We start from the raw sequence: 17,646 nt of genomic DNA, 5'->3' as shown, positions 1-17,646 counted from the left end.
TCCTGTTAGCTTTACTGGTATTAGTTGTCCAAAGAAAGAGCAATATCTAGTCCTCTCCTTTGTTGCTTTATAAAGTTAACTTCTATCCAGATATGTGTAGCTTGAATTTAAGAAAGTCAGTTTTACAAACAACTTGTGGGATTGAAAAGCACAATATTTCTTCTGTTGCCTGTAAGCTATTTCAGAATGTAAATTAATATAAGTTCATTCAAATTATTTTTACATTTAAAAAACCTACAGTATACCTTAATTTATATTTTTTTTCTCAGGAAAATAATACATATATATATATATATATATATATATATATATATTTTATGTTCCCATCAACTGAGTATGAAATAACTTGTTTCTAAAATATTAGATAGAATGTTTTTTTTCCCTTTATTTCTTTTTTTTTAAATATTTTATTGATTTTTTACAGAGAGGAAGGGAGAGAGATAGAGAGCTAGAAACGTCGATGAGAGAGAAACATCGACCAGTTGCCTCTTGCACACCCCCTACCGGGGATATGCCCACAACCAATGTATATGCCCTTGACAGGAATCGAACTTGGGATCTTTCAGTCCGCAGACCGATGCTCTACCACTGAGCTAAACCGATCTCGGTTCCCTTTATTTCTTGAAGGCACTTATATTCTAGGTACAACTTCTGCATTAATCCTTGTAGACGCTCTGTCTACAAGTCAAAAAAAGTTTTAAAAAAATATAGCATCAAGTGTGATATATATGTTTAAAATATTCATTGTGGGTATCATGAGAACCATATGGAACTAAATGCCTACTTTCGAAACTATAAATATAGTGGAATCCTTTAAACCTAGCATATGTTGCTTCAAACGAGACTCAGTTTTGAACAGATGTCCCCTTAGACCTGTTTATTAAAACTAAAGTTACTATATCAGCATAAGTTGTTTTTAAACGTTAGGGCATATTTTGCCACTGATTTTTATTCTAAGATCCCACCGACGTCAGTGGAAGATCCATGCATGGAAAATTGGTATAATATGTATCCTAGTTTTATTTATTTCATATGTATACAGCAGTATAAAATAATATATTACATTTACACTCATTTTACTTATGTATTATTATAGCATTCACAGTAACAAACACTATAGTTAAGATTTAAACTCATCTTTTGTTATAATACCCTGTTTTCACTCACAGATAACTGTCTCAAAAATGTGTTTAGAGCAGAAATTCCCTGCGTACTTTCAGCTCAAGGATGGATAGATGAATTGGACGTCTGCGTTCCATCGTTCAGAAGCTTTTGAGTCTCATGTGAAAATTTAAAAACATTTTGCATCGTTAATGCAGCCTTTTCACGCAACTCAAAAACATCTGGAGTGTAAAACTTCAAACTACGCATGTGACAAGTTTTCAAGAAATAAAAGCCAGTTTTCTAACTTTACAAATACTTAAAAATAACAGCGATTAGAAATACATGCATGCACACCGAAGGTATTAGGATTTAAGTCATATTATTGCCTGCAATACTCTAGCGGCACCCATCTACCTGCGTTCTCACAGAATGCTATCCTCTAAAATCTACTCCAATTTTTAGAATTAAAAAAAAAATACTCTACTGAACAGTACTTTCACAAATTACTGTCTAAGGTTTTTGTTTGACTTGGCAGAGGGCTATTCCTTAAGTGTTAACAATATATAAAATAATTTGACTACTCCATGGAATAAAAATATGGGATTTTGCCATTTTCTGTTTTTCCTTGTTAAAAATGAACATAAACATGATGTCAAGTGCAAAGCCTTTATCACTACAAAATTGGAGTTGAAAAAAGTAAAGAAATTGCAATATGAACTATATAAAATTTTCAGAGAAGTCATCAAGTATACCAGTGTTTAAAGTATTTTTTTAGTTCCTCGGATATTAAAGGAAACATAGATATATGAGGGGAGAGAAAAATCACGTGCAGTGACAAATATTTGTGTTATTTGTAGTCAGTAACTTAAATAATTTTTTATATCCTGCTTAGTATCATTTGAAAAATTTGGACTGAGTAATTGTATTAAGGATGAACTTTACTCCAGGAAGTAACTTTTGCAAGGTAAAAAGGTTCAATATGATGCAGTTATTGAAGGTGTTTTGTTTTTTTCTCAATTTCTTATTGGAGAAGTGGGAGGATATTTCTATTATAAAAGATCTGACAGTAAGTTATAAAACTACTGAGAAATAAAACAGGAAAACAAGTAATTAAGATATTGAACTCTTCTCTATTACTTCATTTGCAATGTTTGATAAAGGCATTGCATTTAATATCGTCATAAAATAAAATACACATATTTCCTTAACACTTCCCCGAAGAGATGATTCACTTTTAATGAAACAGACATCACTGTATCTGTAAAGTAATTCCATTGTGATATTTAAGTATTTGACTTAAAATGATTTCATATAATTATATTCACAGTTAAAAATTAGGATTTTACATGTGGCTGAAATATTTCTAGAAGTTGTCATTTGACATACCATTGAAACATTAAGACACTGTTTCCACAGGAAAATGTTTTGACTTTTTACTACTCTAAAACTATGTTAACAAGGAGTAAATATCATACTTTTCTTTTCTGAAATAAATTATTGATGAAATACTGTGTTATAATTTGAATGTTGTTTATGTGATTATATATAAAATTATGAAAATTTGATATTAGGATGACTAGAGTTAATAGAAAACTATTGTACAATTCTTTGCATGTGAATCTAAGAAATGCTTACTTGGAAACCTTAAATTATTGGTTGGTTGCATTTTCTATTAAGTAGTCCCCTTCATTAATATGTGACATTTTAGCCAAATGTACTAAAATCATACCTTATTCTGTTGTAATTTCTTACTTATTCCGGATATAGTAGTTGATTAATAACCTAGTCAGTTAGAATGTCATGTTTAAATAATTCTATTTGTCTCACAATTAGGTAAAAGTTTTGTTGTTTTTGTTTCTGTAGCATTATAATAAAATGAAAATTAGTATTACTGATTAATATGATATATTTAAAAACTAATGCACAAATATCAGATATAAAAAGCTAGTTCAAAAGAGATTACATACAATGATAGAAAGGGCTAAATAATTAAAGAAAAAATAAGTCAAATGAATTATATAGCCATTATATATAAAGTGAGTATAACCTTATTTTCAATGCACATAATAAGGCAGATAGATTTGGGTTTCCCCCCATAATTGTAAAATGATAAATGAAAAATTTTAATTAAAACGAGGTGGTTCAACAACAACAAAAAAATTCATTTTCTCCTTAAAAAAACAATTATATCAAACACACTTTTAAAAGTTAAATTATATAGAAACATAGTCTTACTATAATAGTCCATCATTCCAAATATTAATGTAGTAATGCCAAATTTTTGATAAATTTTTACTGCTGCACTTAGTGAATATATGTGCTTTTTGTGTCATATATGATGAAATAACTTTATATTTTTAAAGGGTCCCCAAAAGACTGGAATAATGCACACATTATTTTGTTATATAAACTGGTTGTGATTTTGACATAAATATCTAATTCAATGACACAAATAAGTGATACTAAGATATCACTCAACTCTTCACATCAAGGATCTATGAACATATGTATGCTTTTTAATGTTAAATCTAATGAAACTATTCCCATTTAAATGACATAAAATGAGTTGGAAAACATTTATAACATAGCATAGCTCAAACTGCCATTGAAAATAAGATCAGTTAAAAGTTAAGGGAAATGTTTCAAAGTGGGTCTGTAATTTAGATTGGGCAAAGCTTTAGTTATAATGCTGAAGGTTGTGTGTGTGTGTGTGTGTGTGTGTGTGTGTGTGTGTGTGTGTGTGTTTAATGAGAATCTGTGACAAATTCTGTTCCCTGTTTAGAAGATTTTCTCACATCCTCTAATTTTTCTCTTTCTCAATTATATTTCAATAAGCAATAAACAGTAGAAGAAAGTGATATATATATAGAGGCAAAATGTATCCTACTGAATTTAGTAATTAACCCTTTTGACATAAAGTAAAAGGCAAGCTTCAGTTTTCAAGCTGACACATGAAGAATTTTCTCATTAATACAACACTGACTACACTTAAGCTATAAAATTTTCACACGTAGGATAATACTGAAACAATAATGTACCATGTTTCTATCTCCAAATTTATTAAATTTGCTTTAAATTTAGAGATTCTTTATATGTTATAGCTATTCATTACCAGTTCAGAGATTTATATATCTCTATATGTTCATATAGAGTTATAAATAGATTTTATATGCATGTGTTATTTGAAGTCACAAAACTATGCAAAACTATGTAAAATAAAATTCTGCGTGAGTTCTATGATTGAGGACTTCTTAAAATAGTAATCTTCAGTAACATATTTTACACCACAAAATGTACAGACACCCAGTGTTTTTCTTCTAACAACCAATACAGATGAATATATAGAGTCTTTATAAAAGTTTTAAATGATTCTAAATTCAAAGCCATAGAAATAGAATCGAAATAATGTAGATTGTTAGGTATTTTGATAGTACATGTTCAGTGCTTCTCTGATAACATCGACAGCTATATCTTTGGCATTGAAAATTCAGTACAAGTTCTAGACAAAATTTTTGTAGCTTAGAGCTTCTTTTTCTTTTAAACAAGGAAAAACAGGGTTGAATAAGATGAAAACCGGGAGGAAGCTACTAATGCTTATTTTTTTCTTAGTAAGTTCATCTTTGGGACCCTGAATTACCCTTTTTTTTTTTTTTTTACTTTATTGTATGATGTGGACTGTATGAATCCATTTAAAAACCAACTGAGTTGTACCACATTTTAGGAAAATTATATAATATAATATATATATTTTATATTTATTTAGAAGCTTTGAAATAGTACAGTAAACACTTTGCAACACGGTGTATAAACTACAGAATGTCTTTGATAATTTGTGGGTCTTCAGAATACAACATTTTTTTTTTTTTTTTGTAACCCACAGGTGAAAAGAACATGATCACAATCTTTCTTGTAAAGTTGGAATAGCTTGGGGAACACTTGATCACACAAAAATAATATAAAACAGTCAACTTTAAAACAGTGATATTGCATTTATAATGCACAAATTTCCTTTATCCTTATGACTGGCTTCTCATGGTGAATATAAACATCTAAAGGGCTCAGTGACATTTGGAGAGAGTAAGATATATAGTGCTGTAAACAGGCACACACTGATCGGAGAGGCAAAATCAGTTGCCTAAAGTTTCTACAGTTCTGCACATTTCAACTCATTTCTCAGGCCTGCTGAGAGCAAGTAGGTCCTACGATTGGCCATGATGACTGCGGAGGCAATCTAATACTCAGTTACACACAACTAACTGGATGGCCAAGATAATGAAGTTGAAAAGTTGATGCTTTTGTTGGTCGACTTTGTGCAAATCATGCTGCTTCAGGGAAGTCCTGTAGAATTGACTAGCATATCCTTTTCCGTGCTGTGAAAAAGAAAAAGAAAATACTCTAAGAAAATGAGCCTGACTTTGGGTGTTTAAAATTGAGCATTAAGTGTACAATGGAATGACTTGTATCGCCATCGGCAACCCCCCACCCCCATGTCAAAATATTTCAGTGTTACCTTGGTTTTCTAATGATTCTAGTCTTTTCTATTGTTGGGCTTTCTGCAGATGACAGTTTTAACAATTTTACAAACTAGTTTTGCATGGGGAATATATAGTTTATAAACCAGCCACCAATTACGTGAGATTAACTTTTTAAAATCCTGTGTAAATCAACCCCCATTTCACTATTCACACACACAATCAGAATATTAAAAAATAGGTGGCTCTTATACTAGAATATCTATGGACAACTTGTTATATATGTAATTTAATAAAGTCTAAATTTAAACAGGTCAGTACAAATTAGAATGGGAAAGGTGATTTTCTTCATTACAGAAGCTGATTTGCCAAATATGAAGTATTGTCAGATAAACTAGAGAAAATGAAATGTGATAATATTACTAAAGTCATATTCACACACATTTTCTTTCAAGGTTTTTAAGGAGTAAGTTTGAATATTGAGTAATCATTATTGTTTTGGGACTGTATGAGTTAATAATGGACAAGTAACACACAAATATTATTTTTTTTAAATCAGTGTTATTACATTTTAGAGTTCATGTCTCTGACAGCTATTCTACAGTGTTAGCTACGATGACTGCATTTGCTGAAGCATTTCAGGCTGCAAAGAGTGGGTCAAATATGTTGAGTCTCTCTGCTTTCTAATATATTCTATATGTTTTCAAATTAACAAAGTCTACTTGGAGAATTCACAAATGCAATTCCCCCTAGCTATTAACATATGTGGGGAATTGGTCACTTGATGTGGATGAAAGATTTTCTTTTTGGTTAAATCCAAAGAAATAAGAAAGAGACTGTTAGTATTCATTTTTACCTCTGATTATTCATTCATTGCATTTACTCCTCAAAGTGAGTCATATAAACGCTACATTTAAGATGTTTATCTTACTATCTGAACTGCAGATAAAAATCATTCTTTGTGGAAAAGAGATATTCAAATATATACCTTCTTATAATTTAGCATATCTATGTGTATATTTAGTGTGTATATTACATATACATCTAACATTATATATAATTTTTAAGAAAGTTTTATGATGCATGTGTTGCCTTATATTATGGAATCCTCTTATGCCTTTGATAATATCTAGAACACTTTGTAAACTATAATGTTAAATTATGGAACGTTTAAGCATTCAGATGAATGACAAGAGAATGACTCTGTAAATACTGTATGTTGCAAAACAATTGTACAATTTTTAATATTGATATCCTATTTAATAGCCTGGAAAAGTATACTGAGATGACAATTTAACAATTTGAATATTCATATTCCTATGCTTGCATAGCAGGAAGCAAAAGAGCCTTTATACTTTTTGACAGTGTAAACTATAGAAGCTAAAGCAATAAATAAAGCTCGTGAGATGATCTATTTCTGCAACTGAAAGAAAGAACGGCCTTCAAACGGAGGCTCTCCACTACAGTGAAACACATCAGGGCTGAGATCAGTGACGGACTCCGGAGCTCGTCCACGTTTTAATGAGCCTCACACCAGGACCGTTCTTTACATCTAAGGCGAATCTGGCATGCACGAGTTTAAGCCCATTACCCCTTGGAGAAGTCAGAAACACCTGCTCTCTGTTCCCTGTGAAAAAGCAGATCACAACTGACAGAAGCATCATGGAATTCCTTCTAAAGAGAAGAGCCAAAGGTTCTTATAAATCTCTCTATGTGTGTGTGTGTGTGTGTGTGTGTGTGTGTGTGTGTGTGTGTGTGTGTGTTTGTAAAACTACCTTTTCACAAAAGCAATGGGATATTTGCAACTGGTTCGAAAGGGAATATCTACTCTGAATTACTGTGGCCATGTAGACTGCCACCAATATTTTTAACAGGATAGTGTAATTATAGTAACTCAATTTTGTTCAGTTTAAAATTATTTCTCTCTAAATAATTATGTTAATTCAGAATGCTTTGAACTCTACCACAAAAACCAGTGATAGTGTATCAATGCCTTTAATGAAACAATACATTTTGATTATCATTATCTGAATTGATTTGAGTAAGATTTCCAAAGGCACAGTAATCGTGTATTACTTTTCCATTGAGGCATAAGAATTGGCAATATCTTTCCTAAACACTAAAAATATTAAACTCTTAAATTATTGGTTTACAAAACCTGTTATGATATTTCACTTGTAAAGAATTCTATATATTGAAGGGATCTATTCTAAACATTTCTAGGTTGTGCTTTAGAAGCTTAACATTTTTTTTCCCTAAGGGAAAAAATAAATAATTGGATGTAGCCCTCTCTAGAACACTTTTGCCACTATACCAAGTTTTCCTTGATAAACATAAACTCCTTGCCTCCTAGTATCTTAAAATGAAAATTGGAGACTGGATTAATTTGTAGATGCTCCACTCCTACTTTGGCATATATTTAGGAAATGAAACTTTAATATATATTGCTCTAGATATTTATAATGCCATAGAAAAAATTTCCGAGATTCTATACCATAATCCACTAAGCTCTGATTTGTTCCAAAACCACTGAAATCATATATTTCACATAGCAAAGGAGTACCCTTATAATTTTGTTGGGAGACAATTCATTGTAAATATATGTTACTTTGATAATGACAAAGATACTTTTATTTAAGTTAGTATCTTAAGATTCTAAGAAGATAGCCATCTGTTCCTTATAATTGGTCTTTATTTTTTCCTTTGATAATTATGGAACAGATAATATTTACTGACATTTAGATACTTGTATTTCAAGTATTTTACTTCAAAACAACATTATAAGGAGATCAAATTATTTACTTCCTGTAATGTTGAAAGTAACATTAGTTTTCAAAGCAGAAGGCAAGAAAGATTCCTGAATGGGATTGATTATTCTTATAAGTATAGGAATGTTGCATATAAAGATCTATTTGGAACAAATGACATCATCATATCGCAATATTAGACCAACTCCTAGTTAACTAACTAGTATGAAAACCAAGCATGAATTCTGTCATGGAAAGATAAAAAACAAGAATAAATATGTAAAACCTTCATTTAAAAACTACATAGCCATGAATCAAATTTATTAACTGCTAATAGCCTATTTAAACAGGGATAACATTTCAAAATAATTTAAACAAAAGCTTAGGTAATAAAGCCATGGAAACAAATGGAAAATCTATTTGGTTGTTAAATAAAATACTTATAATTTATATGTTTATTAAAAAAAACATGCAACATAAACAACTTAGAAACTGTGTGCAAAAGTATGGCTGTTTATTTCATATACTTGATCTGATTTCCCCGAATGTACTACAGTCACTTCATGTGTCAAAACAAACAGATTTAAAACAGGAATCGCTGGCTCAGTGGATGCTGACATGCTGACACACTGAGAAGTAAAAGCTGACCACTGTTTTCTGTTTTGAGAAAAACACTCCCACACTATAGCAGGTTAGAAACCGTGACTATACAGGCTGCAATAACTCAGAAAGGTTGTCTGATAAAAAGCAGGATGGCCAGCTGCATTTGAATTTCAGGTAAATAAGGACTGACTTGTTAGTATACATATGCCCTATACAATAGTTAGGTGTCATGTACCATATTGTTAAAACTGGCCACCTGACCTCAAGGCAGCCCCATAGGTGACAGGCTAGTCAACCCTGAGGCAAATGCTACCTATTTCTAGAAAAATGTGGCACCGTATTTTCTAATTATTTTGTAGCACCATAGTTCCTATAATAAAGGTCATGCATATTTCTACCAAAAATATTCTAAAATAAAATGTCAGAATTCAAAAGGAGATAAAGAAATAAAATTGCCTAAAATATAAATTTATATTCGATGACTTATTGCTTAAATATCATACACAAATACATTTTAATTGTTATTTAAATTATTTTTAAAAATGTCAACCTTGTTTGGAGTGAGCTATTTGATTTTGTGAGATAAATATGACATACTAAATAAAACGTTCACTCTTCTTGCATAGTGAACATAATTTTAAATTATTTATTCTAAACTCTAACCATATATATATATTTTTTCCTAAACTCTAACCATATAATATATATATATATATATATATATTAATTTTAGTAATATCCTAGAAACCTCTTACTTTTCAATTTAATATAACATCAGATAATTAGAGATTGAGCATGGATAGGCAGTGAATCAAATTCAGTTTTAAAAACCATCAAAAAGTGCTAAATTGTTGAAATAAGATTATATCATGCTTGTTAAGGTTTAAAATTACTTTAGTTATGTTCTAATTAAATGGCGAGATTTAGATCCTTAAATATTTTTATTACATTCCAGAATTTTAAACTTTGTTTTTGATTGGGTTCATCTTAATTACTATAAACATTTAATCATATAATAAAATAAGAATATTTGTTATGTTAGATATGAACTATCTATGAAAAATATAATAAATCTAGGAAAAAGTTAAAATTTTAAGTAATCAACCTTTGTTGGGACTAGTAAAAGATTTTGGTTAAATAGTATTGGCAATGTATTTTTATATATAAAATATCTATTTCATTATCAAAATATGACAAAATATAAACCCACTTACATATATTATCATAAAGTTATCACCAAAATAATAAACATTTTGTATCATTATTTTTTTAAAGTATGAGATTTCATTAGGTACCATGAAGCCATAAAAACATATACATATCTAAGGGAAAAAACATTGAAAATAACATATTGGATAATCATGATGAGTAAAAAAACTCCTTTACTTAAAAACTGTTACGTGAAAAGCCCAGAAACCTAAAGGAAAAATCAGATAAACTGCCTCTCGCCATAGTTACCCTTATCAAAAACCTCCTGCCCATAATCAGTATCTACAGTGATTTTTTTTATATTCATGGTTAAGATTACCTTATACTTAATGTTTACATATATGTTTGTAAGTTATACATGACAGACAATTCAAAAGACATTGATTAATAAAATTAGCAGTCAGTGATGGTGAAATAGGAGGCTTACGGACTTGTTAAAGTAAAAGTGATCAATTAGAAGAATAAAAGAACTAAGGCCAAGGTCAGAATAAAAAGAACGTAAAAATCATGAAAGGTTGAAATTATGAGATCAGTGTGGAGTAAGTTAGGAGTAGAGATGGTTAGGTTTTGGGTGTTCTTTGTTTTGTTGTATCATTCAGAGATTGATATAATTATATTAGTTTATAAAAGTCAGAAATATGCTTATATTACAAAAAGGAAAAAAAAACACACGCACTTGCTTCCTTAGTTTCAGGATGTTTCATTTACTGATTCATCGATGTTGTCTATAAGCGTTTATGGGTGTATACTTTGATCCAGACAGTGTTCTGGGACTTGAGACTCTAAAATGAATACACAGGTATTCTCTCTAAAAGATTTAACAGTCCACTAAGCAAACAATTGTTTTACAAGATACTTTAAAACAGCAATCTCCTGCGTATTTCTAGTATCACATGATCTCACTCATCTAGGGGAAATAATCAACAACATAAACTGATGAACAAAAACAGACCTGGAGACAGGGAAGCATTGACAGTCTTGTCAAACCTCAGAAGGAAGGTAGGGGAGGGTGAGGATAAGGGGGAGAGATCAATCAAAGGACTTGCATGCATGCATATAAGCTTAACCAGTGGTCAAGGACAACAGGGAGGTGAGGCATGTGTGGGGAGGAGTTTGGGATGGGAATGGGGGGGGGGGGGTGAGAACAAATATGTGATACCTTAATCAATAAAGAATTTTTTTTTAAATAATAAAAGAGCAATCCTGTATAAAGACATCTAAAAGAAGTTACCAGAAGAATGCATATTATCTTTGTGTGGGGAGGATCTCAAAAGTAAAAGGTAAAACCTTGAATGATGAGTGAGAGAGGGCCCAGCAGAGTGGTGAGGAGCATTCCCAGAGAGAATAGAATGTGGCCAAGTACCAGGGCCTGGAACACGGGTGTTTCAAGGAGCTGACAATTACTGAATGACATAGAGCAAAACTTGTAAGCAGATTTTAAATTAAAAAATGAACCAAAACTTTTAAAAATGTAAACATTACGGTGGCACATAATTTTAAGAATTCCTCTCAAAAATTTTAAAGGGAATAATGAAGTCAAGAATCTATAGATACAAATAAATACTCTAATTATTTGACAGAAAAGCCTGGTGCCAAAGGAGTAGGGTCTTTGCTGATTTGGTGCTAAGCCAGACTGGGGAACACAAGGGATAATGCACGTTGGTCTTCTGACAGAGCCCAGAGTGGTTCCAGGGTTTATACTTTACATATCTGGAAATAGTTTGCATTTCAACACCCTAAAGCTTCCAAATTTAACACAACCTTTTCACTCAAAATGATTGCCTGGGTGTTTGTGGCTGATAATTCAATTCTAAAGATAATTGTGAAAGGAAAGGAAAAAAATGGGTAAAATGAGCTGCTCAGGGAAGTGAGTGATTCTATCCCATTATCTCAAGCCCTGGGGAGTGTCAACAGCATTAAAAACAAAAATAAAAACCTAGAGAAAAACACAGAACGATTTTCCCTACAAATTTTAACAAAGAAAAAATAAAGCAGATATCGATCATAAGTTAATATTAAATTCATTGTATAAGTGTGAAACTGAAACTCCTTAAAACAATAAAATGTTGTTTTCCTGCCAAAACTGGTTTGGCTCAGTGGTAGAGCATCAGTCTGTGGACTGAAAGGTCCCAGATTAGATTCCGGTCAAGGGCATGTACCTTGGTTGCAGGCACATCCCCGGTGGGGGATGTGCAAGAGGCAGCTGATTGATGTTTCTCTCTCATCGACATTTCTAGCTCTCTATCTCTCTCCCTTCCTCTCTGTAAAAAATCAATAAAATATATTATACTTAAAAAATATTGTTTTCCTCTTAATTCTTTCATAGATAGACATACAAATAAATCTCACCCTATGAAACATCTGGTCTGCAACTCACAGAAATGGTTAAGACACATAGATGATTTTAATTATGGCATTCAAAATAACATATTTTAAGTGATTAGATCAGGTATATTTGATCAAAACTTTCCTATCTCAAAATGAATAATCTTTACTATGTATCTATCTACCTACCTATCTATCAATCTATCTATCTATCATCTATCTATCATCTATTTGTCTATCATCTGTCTCAATCTACTAGTATTTTCAGTTATCTTCATACCTCCTTTTACTTAAATTAAGTTCTTAATTTAAAAAAGAAAGTACATTTTTTCCTTTCAAAACTAATTTCCTCTCAGCACATAAACTTTATTATTGTTGTTAGTAGTAATAATAGTAGTAGTACTGGTGGTAGTAGAAGTAATAGTAATAGTGTTGAAAATACAATCTTCTCCCAATCATCTAGTCTCTAGATCTGAGAACCATTCTTGATAACTGCTTTCTTCACCTTTTTTTTTTTTTTTTGCTATTCTTAGATTTTTAATACTATAGATATTTTTTTTTAATTTCTTTAATAATAACCCTTTCAGTTTTATTGGGTACACAGGTCTTTATGACCACAAAGCTTGCCAACTGAAATACCATACTAGTAAAACTAAAACAAAATTACAACACCATACAACTAATACTTACTGATTTCTTTCTGAATAGTGCCCAAATTTGTTTAGCCTGGGATTCAAGTAGTGGATTGGTTACAAATGCTTACTTACTCTAGAATCTGATGGCTTCAAATGAAAGCCTGGCTCTCCCTTACTAGTCATGAGGCCATGGGCAAGTTATCTATTTTCTTAATTCTATAATCTGTAAAATTTAGACAGTAAGAATACCTATTTTGTTTGATTATTGTAAGGTTTAAATGATTCGTATCTGAAAAGTTCTTAAATATTGCCAGATTCATAACAAGTTCTTAATTTTTGGTAATACCAACTATTTACTGTTGGTATTATTATTCAAAACATGTCTTAATCTATCCAAAACATAACTTTCAAACATAAAGTTCCAGTATTCCTCTTAAATTTGTCTTATAGATTTGGCAACCTAGCACCTTCACCTCTCCATGTTAATTTTCTCTCTAATTCCACAATTCTGTTCAGGCAATGCTGTACCCATAGGGGCCCTTCTTCTCCACCACTTAAAACCCTGTGGCCGTGTTCCGATTTTGGCTTCAAAGTCGACTTTTATAAATTCTACCTTGATTGCCCTCTAATGGATCCTTCCTAAAGATAACTAGAGACATCTTATTCTAGTAAAGTAAATATCTTATTCATTGAATGGGATAGAAGAACTTAAAAGTACATGGAATCATTGAAAACTGGCATATTTTGATAAACAGAGAAAATGCTTCATACAGTTGACAAAAGAGGACTTGACTTTGGGTGGTGGCACACAATGCAATATGTACCCTTGAAATCTATATAATCTTATGGACCAGTATTACCTCAGTAAGCGTAGTAGTAATTAAAAATTTAAAAATGATAATTCTATCGCATAGTGTTAATTTAAAATAGCAGAATATAAGATAACATAATCTCCATTTTAAAAGTTAAGTTGCAATAGGCAGACTGACAGGGAAGAAGAATAAGAGATGGGTTTATATTTCAATTTCATCATTTCCTGGCTACTTATCCTAACTTCCCTTAGTTAGCTTTCTCTTTTCTAAAATGGAGATATCAATAACTCCCTGAAAAAAAAAAATTTGTTGTGAAAATTGAATGTGAACCTGTAAAGAATATGCTGGGGACATGGTAAGCCCTCAATAAAAATACCTTTTGAAAAGCTAAAAAAGGCGAAAAGAAAGTGTAATTTTATTCACAGATATGTTAAATACAAAAACAACAAGTTTGTTTTAAAACTTAATTTCTTTCATAGTTGGAAGAAACTGACATGAAAAGGCAGAATATAGAAGATACGCAGAATCAAAACACCGTGGGAATTGCACAGAGAGTCTAGTGAATAAACGGTATCAGAAAGTTAAATTTGGGCAGTTTTTTTTAGGCATTTCTTAAATGGGCTCTTTTGACGTCATTTACTAGTTTTATCTGACTTTGAAAGACAATGGTTCAAAAATATGAATATAAGGCTGACTGTGACAATCATGCTTACCAGATAATATAATTTTATTGAAGAAAAAGGAAGAAGATATCTGAGCTTCTGCTCAAATACTGATTTATGGCAGACATATATATTTGGTAGACTGACAAAATATGGAGAGACCCAATTTTCTACACTCACAGACTGTTTTTACTTACTTTGTGTGATGATTTGAGGGCATCAGCGACCCTCAGTTAAGAATATCAGAACTCTGAGGTAACAAGATCCCGTCCAAGGCCAGAATTTCCACTAATAGGCCAGGACAATTGGAAAAATATAGATTAAATCAAATTAAATATGGCCATTTGTATCACTTTAAACATTTTAGTTAGTCTGAAGAATAACTTTTTTTTCAATCATCATACAATGTGCTGCTTCCTATACTAAAATAAAAGCCTGTTATTTCAAAAAAGAGTATTTTTTATCAACTTACATTTACCGTTTATTGTACATAATCAAGTATCATCACTCATTGTAAATGCAGAAGTAAAATAATGAAAACATAAAATTAAAAACGTGTCACAGGCTTTGTGACTAACATCATCATAAAACAAATAAAACAATATTTCTAGGCATTACACCTTTGATTGTATTGCGTCTATTCCATTTGTTTCACTGATAATAAAAAAGGGGGAAGAAGAGGTAGACCCGGGATACTGTTCTTTTAAAACACGCATTATATGAAAGAATATATACTGCAGATGTAAAATAGTGATATATTTTGAAAAGAACATTTGGAGTCTTTTTTTTTTTTTTCTTTCTCCCTGAGAGTAAAAGAGAGCGTGATTAGTTCTCTTTTAGCCCAGAATTTAAATTTTCTCCGTATCAGGCTGATGTCATTGTTCCAATTTTAACTGAATGTATGGTTGCCTTGAACACTTAATGGGTGCTTGCTTTGGTCCAGATACTCACGAACTTAAATACATTAAATAATTTAATCTCCACAATGAGCTTTTGAAGATGTATGTTGCAGATGAGGAAAATGAGTTACAGGATGGTTAAAGAAATGACCGAGGTAACTGAATGGATTGGTATTTGAACCCTGGTAGACTGGCCCATAACCGGAGGTCCTAACTACACTGCATCACTTCTCTGACATGAGGGCCATTATGAAGCCCATTGCTGTAATTCTGTAGTAGGTTACAAGTCCAAGTGAAAGTAAATGATATTTTCTTCTAAAAGTTCCAAGCTGTCGTTAGGTCAAAACAAGTGCCATTAGTGATGCTTAGGAGAACATATCCTGAAAATAATGACTAGAGTGTTTTTCAAGTATTTACTAAGGACATCACAATCCAACAGAGAAGCAGGTTGTGTTCCATGTACATCAGCAAGAGGGTTGAAAACTGTTCACTAGTACTGCCATATGCCTGCGGTTGTTTTATTCATATTTTTCAAAATTACCTTAAAGGAGGGCTCGTGGTTTGCATGAGGTTTGAGGCAGAGGATATTAAGAATTAAAAAATGCTTTTGCGTGTTTCTATGACAACGAGGGCAGTTACACTGAAATGACCTGATGAGTATTTTCATCTGTGTAGGAAGTACAATACCCATTGATTAAATGAGGGTGAGTGAGGCCATTGGTGATCACTAATAATGAAGTTGGTTGCATGCCCTTTTTATGCTCAACCAGTATTTCTCATTTCCTTGTGGATATCTCTCAGAGGCATTTTGATGCTCCTGAGGGATGTTGATTGTATTTTCACATCGGTCTGTGATATGTTCATGAGCCATAATTATTTTCCTATACAGTGAGCCTGGAGAGCAATTACATACCCAAGTTCCAGGGCAAACAACACTGAAGACCACTGTGCATGCTCAACAGTGAGTATTCTTTAACATGGATCACACTGTCAGTAGTTTTTAACCACTGAAGGCAGCTGGTTAAAAACTTTCTTTCAGCCGAAACCGGTTTGGCTCAGTGGTAGAGCATCGGTCTGCGGACTGAAAGGCCCCAGGTTCGATTCCGGTCAAGGGCATGTACATTGGTTGCAGGCACATCCCCGGTAGGGGGTGTGCAAGAGGCAGCTGATTGATGTTTCTCTCTCATCAATGTTTCTAGTTCTTTATCTCTCTCTCTTCCTCTCTGTAAAAAAATCAATAAAATATTTAAAAAAATTCTTTCAGTTCTGAATTACTATGTCGCTGCTTTGCAATAAACATTAGTAATACAAGTAATAGAACCTATTGATATCCCTCTGAAATTAGAAAGTTACTTAAATGTATTAATTTTTAAAGATTAAAAAAGAACATAAATTTAAAAGTTCTCAAAGATTATGTTCTAGAACTCAAGGTCAAGTTTAAGTGTGAGAGATGAAAATTAAAATTTTCAATGTAGGGTATTTCCTAAAAAAAAAAAAAAAAAATTCTAATGTAAACCTGCATTTTTAAAAAATTATCTTTTCTAGTAATTTCAATCATAAACAATATTTTTGAGTCAGCTAAACAAGATATTTGTAGTTAAACATTTTAAAATATACTTCTAAATTAATACTGTAGATGCTGCACGAGAATAATAGATTTTTATGGAATGTAAATATGCTTCCTCATTCCTGATTGTAAATTGAGAATTGAAAAAATAGAAAGAAAAAAACAAACAATATTTTGCTGTTATAATTTGAGAAATAATTATTTCCACACCATTCCATAATATAAATTAGACAAACCCTTAGCTTAATTCAGGTCCAAAAAAGTTAGAATGTATATGTTGTCTAATTCTAAACAACCCCTTTGCCTACATAAAATTAGATATATTTATTTTACAATAAAAAATTAATGTATCTAACTCTAAAATTATTTACTGTAGCCTAGCCTAAAATTCATAGGGCTTATTTCATGATCCTTGAATGATGAGAATAATTCTCACTTTGTAACACTAGTTGTGTATTTTTGAAACTGTTTATGTCTTATTTCATCTTCTCATGCCTATAAAATGGGCACTCAGTAGTAGAATATTATTATTATTAAATTTAGCATTCATGTTTAACTAAAAATTATTTTCCCTTTCATTATATTTTTAGCTGTACGATTAATTTAAACTT

General features: G+C 31.5%; 1 protein-coding gene across 1 annotated transcript in view; it reads right to left on the bottom strand.

The window, feature by feature from the left end:
- Positions 1-996: 996 nt before the first annotated feature.
- Positions 997-17,646, bottom strand: part of PCDH10 (protocadherin 10) — a 42,052-nt gene continuing 25,402 nt past the window's right edge. The window contains exon 5 of the mRNA XM_036424457.2: positions 997-5,474. Within this exon, the coding sequence (XP_036280350.1) occupies positions 5,455-5,474 (20 nt within the window). The 3' untranslated portion in view covers positions 997-5,454. The remainder of the gene's footprint in view (positions 5,475-17,646) is intronic.

Source organism: Pipistrellus kuhlii, unplaced genomic scaffold (genome assembly GCF_014108245.1).
Source record: "Pipistrellus kuhlii isolate mPipKuh1 unplaced genomic scaffold, mPipKuh1.p scaffold_m20_p_8, whole genome shotgun sequence".
NCBI classification, from domain to species: Eukaryota; Metazoa; Chordata; class Mammalia; order Chiroptera; family Vespertilionidae; genus Pipistrellus; species Pipistrellus kuhlii.
Note: the sequence above shows the minus strand (reverse complement) of the source record. Positions and strands in the feature narration are given on the sequence as shown.